Raw genomic sequence first — 8,153 nt, forward strand, 5'->3', positions numbered from 1 at the left:
CTATGAGTCGGAAACGACTCAACGGCACATAAGAACAACAACAACAACAGAGTTAACTTTAATGACATGGATGAAGTAAAGCTTTTGGGACCTTCATTTGCTGATGTGACATGACTCAAAAGTAAAGGAAATAGCTGCAAACATCTGTTAATAATTGGAAGAGGAAATATACAATGTCTAAAGACAGGAAAATAGAAAGTTGTTGAAAGTGAAATGGAACACTTCAAGATAAGTATCACAGACTTTAATGAGCCACAATGGACTGATACTAGCCCTTTTGAATCAAACAACCATATGGTCTGCTATGCCAATCATTCAATCAGAACGAGGGATATTACAACAATTTAAAATCAGGAGAGGTGTGTGGGGTCATGTCCTTTCGCCATACCTATTCAACTTGTATGTTGAGCAAATAATTTTAGATACTCAGCTATATGAAAAATGCAGCATGAGGATTGCAGGAAGACTCATCAGCGATCTGCATTATGCAAATGACACAGACTCGCAGAATGTGATCAGGTCAGATGCAGTATTCAGACTGGAAAAGAGTAGAATGTTGTAAGAGTGTTCTTAAAACCTAGGGTTATAAAGTACACCCCTCAAGGGAACCGAGGGTAGCATCTTGAGTCATACTCCTCTAGTAAGGTGAGGAGATTAAAGATACATTCCACCCTGACCTTGCTTTGTTAACAAACATTTCACTTCAGAACAGGGTAATAAGCACTAATAGGCCAGGATTTACCATGCATCACAAAATGGGGCACTGTGTCCAGAAAGACCGATTCACTCCACCGAGGACTATTTTAGTCATTATTTTTCTTACGTATTCTTTTTACACTACACCCTGGGTGCATTTTTCCTGGACTAGTCAATTCCAAAATGACACCTTAAGTTATGAGAAGAGATGTTCTTTATTAGGAGAGGCTAGCTAACAAGGAAAACCAGAAGCAACACAGACTTCTATTAAGGATTTTCCTGACCTTCTTCCTACCAACTGTACAATATATAGGAAAGAGAAACAAAGGCTTTGGAGCAATAATCAGCAGGCATACAGATGGCTGAAATTTTTGTTAAATATCATGCCTGGTACTGATTATCACTCAGTCTTTAGGACTTTACCTCTTCTTGTTGGTCCAGGCGCCCACACATTTCCATGAATGTCATTAAGTGTACTCCTGTGATAACTCAAATCTGTTCTGCAAATACCAAGCATTTCTGTCCTAGTTAAGATGATGCATTTATAGTTAATCATTAACATAGGGCTAATTACTGGAAAGCATAATATACATGAAATTGCTACAAGAAAGACAATATGGTATTAGTACTGCCTACTGCTGGCTGCTGCTTCTTTTCCCTTTCTGACCATTGGAGAGGAAGAATACAGAAGGTATTTCCTGAGTTGACTTAATAGGCAATTCACTCACACATTGCCATTGAGTCAGAACCAACTCCTATCTGACTCTTACTGGATTTTCAGAGGCTGTAAGTCACATTCCTCACCTTTCTCACATGAAGCTGCTGGTGGGTTCAAGAAGTCGGCTTTGGGGCTGAGCAAAACCTTGCCAGCAGATAGGTCATCTGAACTTCCTAATAGGGAATTAGAAACAATAAGTTACCCATTATAAACATTATAAACACTCTTTGCTTCATTTCTCATCCATTCCTTCTCTTTTCTCTTCTTTCTACCATGCCTCCTCCCTGTGTTCTCTAAATGAAATAACACTCACTCATTTAATGTGAGTTCTGGTTTAAGGCTTACTTCAAACAGTGAAATTGGTTTATTACTCTTGTTAGGATTACATAACTGGTACTGTTGCCATGCTAAAACTTATAAGTACCAATCTGTTACCAATGAAATGGGATGAAAGTTGAAAATAAATAAAATCACATGATGGTTCTAAGAGAGGAGCAAACAATAATTGAAAAATTCCTATAAGACATTTGAAAATCTTTTGTGGTATATTTCCCAAAAAGAGTCCATGTTTTGTTATTAAATGAAAGCTGTATGACAATGGAACCTGCCTCATTCTGAGGAATGGAAGTAAAAGAAATGAAATTAGGTGTCTATATTACAAAGAAGGAGGAAATAATGCAAAATTTGAGACGAGGAAAGGAAGAAAGAAAATGAGTAATTTGACAAGAGTATTAAAGAACTGCTAGAGACATAATTAACAAATGACAGATGGAGTGAGAGGTAGGGAATGGTTTCTGTTATTCTTAGATATGCTATCTATTTTTAATAATTTGAGAGAAAATGAGATTATAAAACTTAAGCAATCCATTGATTCTAAAGTTTAAAAGAAATCTAGTAAGAATCTTACTGGGTGTTTTTAATTAAAAATCATCTTTGAATTTCCAATGCTTAAAACTGTATTATCTCCAAACAAGTGTCTATGGAACAAATTAAAATTTAGAACTATGCAGGTATTGTCGTTGTCGTTATATGCTTTTAAGTTGGAGCCAACTCATAGCTGACCCTTCAGCAGGTTTTCAGAGGCTTTAAGTTACATGGGAAGAGACTGCTCATCTTTCTCCCAAGGGCTGATAGATGGTAGAAGTATATTTGAAAATTCTAAAACATTCTGTTCTCAAAACAAGATGGTGCATTAATTTCACTTAGCAAGTTTTGTAGTTCTAATGAATTAAAGAATTACATTCAGGGGTTTGAATTAGTTTACAAAGCCAACATCGGAGGAAAAATAACTACTAAAATGAAAGGATGTATGTGTAGTGTGTATATGTCCCTCAAAGAGATGAATCAGTTATACTAGTAAATATATGACAGTTCGGATATTTAATGTGAATTAAAGATTTATCACTCTAAAGGAAGAAAGTTAAATACTAACTGGAACAAGTAAATCCTTCTGTTTAAGCTTTATTCTCAATATTGATGATGATCAATGAAAAGTATCTGCTAATAGCTCTAAGTGCCTATATATAAACAAATGCTGGATGAGATGGATTGATACAGTAACTAGGGCAATGGCAGTAGGTGTGTCAGAGTCAGTGAGACTGGCTCAGGACAGAGCAGGCTTCACAGCTGTTGTACATAGGGTTTCCATGAGTCGCAGACGGCTTGATGGAACATAACAACAAACTACATGGATAGATGATGGATGGATGGATAGATAGATAGATAGATAGATAGATATAGGTGTGTCAAAGTCAATGAGACTGGCTCAGGACAGGGCAGGCTTCACAGCTGTTGTACATAGGGTTTCCATGAGTCACAGACAACTTGAAGGTACATAACAACAAACTACATGGATAGATGATAGATAGATAGATAGATAGATAGATAGATAGATAGATAGATAGATAGATATCAATCTAGGAAACTCTGGTGGCCTAGTTGTAAGAAACTGCACTACAATCCCAAAGACACAAGGTTCAAGACCACCAGCCACTCCGCAGGAGAAGGATGGGCAGTCTTCTCCCATGCAATTAACTGCCTCTGAAAACCCGATAGAGGGTCAGCTATGTGTCAGTTCTGACTTGATGGTACACAACAATAACATATCTATCTATCTGTTGAAAGATATGATATATGATATGATTGATTTAACATGATATGATGTGATAAAATTTATCTCTGTGTCTAGTAGAGCCCAAAACTAGAAGAACTTGATGGTTCCTGGCTACCACTGCTGACTACTCTAAATGAGTCACAGTAGAGGTTACTAGACAGAGTGGAAGTAAAATGTGGAACAAAACTCAAAATCACAAAGATGAGCAGACTTTCCAGTGTAATAGACTGATGGAGCCCCTGAGACTGTGGACTTGAGGAACCTTCAGAGCCTGAATCTAAACTTGCCCCTGTGGATCCACTTTTAGGCCAACATGCTAATAAGGTGAACAATAACACCAGAGGGCTACTCCCTCTTTCCAGCAATCATACAAGAGCAAAAGGACAGCATTTGCTCAGGGAGAAAACTTAGAAGGCAGGAAGGGCTAGCATAGAAGTATGGCAGAATTAGAAAAAAGAATTGGAAAATTGCTATTACAGTGTAGAAAGTGTAATTGATGTTATGAGACAAAATTATATGACTGACTGGAAAATCAGTTGCCCTGTAAACTTTCACTGAAAGCATAATTTAAAAGAAAAAGAAGTAGATAGTTACATGTTTAGAGTGTGTAAAAGCATTTCTTGTTCTTTTGGTTACCTAGTACTCCAGTATAGAATATAGTCTGATGATAATGCTGGAAGATAAAAAGGTCAATATTAACCATAACACGGTACTCAGACATACCATCATGCAGACGGTGCAGGACTAGACAGCATTTATACATAAGGTCTCTATGAGTTGGAGCTCACTCAATGGCAACTAACAACAGTATGTTTTTAATACTATTTTTTAAAAAAAATTATATAGGGAGCTCTTGTGGCCTAAGAAACTATGCTGCAATCACAAAGGCACATGGTTTGAATCCACCAGGTGTTTCATGGGAAGGGCAGTTTCCTCCCATGTGATTAACAACCTCTGAAAAACTGCTGGAGGGTCCTCTATGGCTTGTTTGCAACATAGCAGTATACAAAACAACAAAACATAGGTTATAGAATTTAAATTTGTAAATATTTTTCTAATTTTTGTGGAGTTTAGTATATATGGGATTTTTTTGGACAATGAAATAGAAAATTAAAGCTTAAATTGTTTGTTTTAAGCATACTTTTCCGTTTGGGTTTCTCTGACTTTGTATTCTCTTTGTTGTGAAAGACATAAGGAAGGCAAACATTTCCATTTTGCTGACAGGAAAACTGAAACTCAAAATAATCGAATGTCTTTCCCAAGGTAGAGAGGAAGCCAAAATTACAACATCAATACCTTATCCTCCATCTTTGTGTTCTTTCTTCTAATTAATCCTTTCATCTTTAATGGAGTAGGGAGAATGACAAGAAGTTTTCCTGCATTCTTTATCATGATCTTGACTAGATGCTGGTTTTCTGTGTTGGTCCCTGAGGTCTTGTATACTCAGTATACTCACGTACTAACTAGTTTATCACATTGTGCAAGAATCAGAAGCTTCTCAACAGAAGCAGCTAATTGTGCTTATACGGCAATGAAAAAGGTTATTATCCAGTGGTGACAGTAAATGATATTTCAGAATCTTTGGTATAAAAACTCCTTTTTTGTTAAAAGGATTTTTTTTAAGAATCAGTATATTTTCACATAAAATTTATGTGTCATATCACCTGGCTGGATGGGAATAGAGCCAATGATTATCACAGTCACTATGCAGTCTACTCACTTAACACATGATTTTATAGGCATTCTTGTTTACAGGATCCTGGATTTTTCCTCATTTTCACTGCCCTTGTCCCTGTGTGGGATCAGAGTTCAGGAATATGTTAAAATATTAATTATTAGTATTTAATAATAATCTCTTCCTCCTACACTTAGTAATACCAGAGACCATTCAAAGAGGGCAGACAATCATTGAAGTATAATTCCTTACACATGAAGGCACCATAGCTCTGCCACATACATGAAGTGTATAATCTACTTAAGGCACAATGATTTAATGATATATCTACATCATAACAACTAGGCTAGTATTTGACAGAACAATTGAGCACTATAGCCTAGCGAGGCTAAAATACAAAGTTAACATCCCATCACACGTTTCGAGACTTAAAACTGAAACTCATTGCAAATACGTCAGTTCTGACTCAGAATAACCTTCTGTTAGAGGATTGCCCATCTTTCTCCCAAGTTGCTGTTTGTGGATTTGAAACATCAGAGACTTAGAACCTTTGGGTAGCAAACCATTCACTACCAGCTACACTACCAGAACTTCCCTGGTCTAAGTAAAGCATTTCTTTATAATGCATTAAACCCACAATAGAGTCTCTTTAGGATTTTTATGTGCCAACAGGCATTTCCCACCCTCTCAGCCCAAAAAAAAGTATTGTGACATAATTTCTTACTTACGTAGAAGCAGAAATAACCCTGTTTTTTAAGTTGTCTTATAATGATAAGAATTTTATTCTCTCCTTTTCTAAAATTACACAGGTGAATCTGTACCTGAATACCAGATGGCTTTTCAGATAGAAGTTGGAAACCACCCTACTTTTGAAGATATGCAGGTTCTGGTGTCCAGGGAAAAACAGAGACCCAAGTTCCCAGAAGCCTGGAAAGAAAATAGCCTGGTAAGGTGGTTGTGGCAGCTCAGCAAAATTATTAAAAACAAGATTTATGATAGAATGTGTTTTGATGTTCTTTGAAACAAAAATAAAATGTTAATATTAATAATCCTTAAGATTTACTTGATTTTTACAGTGTTACTTGTTTTCCATTATAAGGAGAGTCTGATATTTAAACTAAGTGTCAGTACTAACTAATGTGACGGAAGCTCACCAGATTGAATTAGCAGCTGGAATCATTAATATGTTAATATATTAAAATGTTACTGAAATTCCATCTTAAGAGTGGTATGAAAATGTTAAACACACAAATTCAATCACTAGAAATTTAGACCAGTTCTGAAAGAAACCATGATACTGTGTATAAATTCTGCTTATTAAAGGAGAAAAAAAATGCAGTCACAATGTAGAAAGAGCTTCAAAGATACTTGCCATTTGAGAAAATTATTGCTATAACACTGGGAAAAAAGCTTATAAACATTTACACACACACACACAACCTAAACGTTATTTTTATATAAGTAAAACCAGGCACTTGTTAAGCTCTTTGGTGCTAACTGGTGGATTCAAACCTGTGAGAGAAACCTATAGCTTCAGACCCACCTGTGGCTCTTGAGGGGGAAAAAGATCTGTTGATCTGTTTCTTTAAACCTAGGAAACCCTGTGGATTTACTCCATTATATAGGGCCACTATTTAAAAAATTAATTATCTAACTTTTAAATGTATAGGAAGCAACTGAAAAAGACTGAGACTTAGATCAGGTGCACCCTAGTCTGTAAGGTGACATCCTTGCTCTGTAGAGCTCTCGAGAGCTCTGGAGAGCTCCTTGACAGCAGATTTTCCCGGTGCAATATATATCTTAAAATAAATAAATGAATAAAATTTTTTATTTTATACTGGTTTACTTACATAGTTCATATACATTGTTTTTCACACCATATCTTTTCCATTTCCTTTACCCACTCCTCCTCCTATCCTTCTCCTCCTACCCATCAAATTGTGCAACCCTGTGATAACCCCTCTACCCATATTATTCCCTTTCCTCCTACCTTCCCCCCCACTTGGATCCTCATACATATATACATTTTACTAGTTATATTTCTATTTCTAAAATAATAGTCTTACACAGTATTTGTCCTTATGGGACTGAGTTAGTTCACGTAACATAATACTTTCCAGTCCCTCTCAAGTTAGGGAGTGATTTTAAAAATCATTGCTCTTATTAAAAGATCATAAACTACAAAAAAAATATAAATCATTGCTCTTGCATGCTGCGTTGATTATGAAAATCACTATCTTTTCATTTCTTGACTGCTGCTTCCAAGGGTATTTATTATGGCTCTAAGTAAAATGAAATCATTGACAACATCAGTCTTTTCTCCATTTATATGTTGCCTATTGGTCAAGTGGTGAGAATTTTTGTGTTCTTGATGTTGAGATGTAACACATATTGTAGTCTTTTACCTCCTGCAGTAAGTGCTTCAGGTCTTCTTTCTTTCTTCAAGTAAGGTTGTATCATCTGTATAATGCAAGTTATTGATGAGTCGTCTTCCAGTGAACGAGGAAGACCAAAGAATAATTGATGCCTTTAAATTGTGTTGGCAAAATTATTGGATATATCGTGGACTGCCAAAAGAACCAACAAATCTGTCTCTAAGGAAGTGCATTCAGAGTGCTTCTTAAGATCAAGGATTATAATACGTCAGATCACTTATGTTAGACATAGTTTGAGGAGGAACCAGTTCTTGGAGAGAAACATTATGCTGGGAAACGTAGAGGATCTTCAAAAGAGAGAAAGACCTGCAGTGAGATGGAGTGACGCACTGGCCACCACAGTGGGCATGAGCATGACAGAAACCGTGCGGATGGGCCCTACGGTCACGGTGTGTTGTGGGCAACTCAACAACACCTGTTGTTGTTGTTGTTGTTGTTGTTGTTGTTATGTGCCGTCGAGTCGCCTGCGACTCATAGCAACCCTATGTACAACAGCCCTAAACTCCGCTCTGTCCT

General features: G+C 36.5%; 1 protein-coding gene across 1 annotated transcript in view; it reads left to right on the top strand.

Annotated features, from left to right (window-relative positions):
• Positions 1-8,153, top strand: part of BMPR2 (bone morphogenetic protein receptor, type II (serine/threonine kinase)) — a 199,066-nt gene that overhangs the window by 174,289 nt on the left and 16,624 nt on the right. The window contains exon 10 of the mRNA XM_006889092.1: positions 6,012-6,148. Coding sequence (XP_006889154.1) covers positions 6,012-6,148 — 137 coding nt within the window. The remainder of the gene's footprint in view (positions 1-6,011; positions 6,149-8,153) is intronic.

Source organism: Elephantulus edwardii, unplaced genomic scaffold (genome assembly GCF_000299155.1).
Source record: "Elephantulus edwardii isolate Elephantulus edwardi_28Jun2011 unplaced genomic scaffold, EleEdw1.0 scaffold00075, whole genome shotgun sequence".
Taxonomy (NCBI): domain Eukaryota; kingdom Metazoa; phylum Chordata; class Mammalia; order Macroscelidea; family Macroscelididae; genus Elephantulus; species Elephantulus edwardii.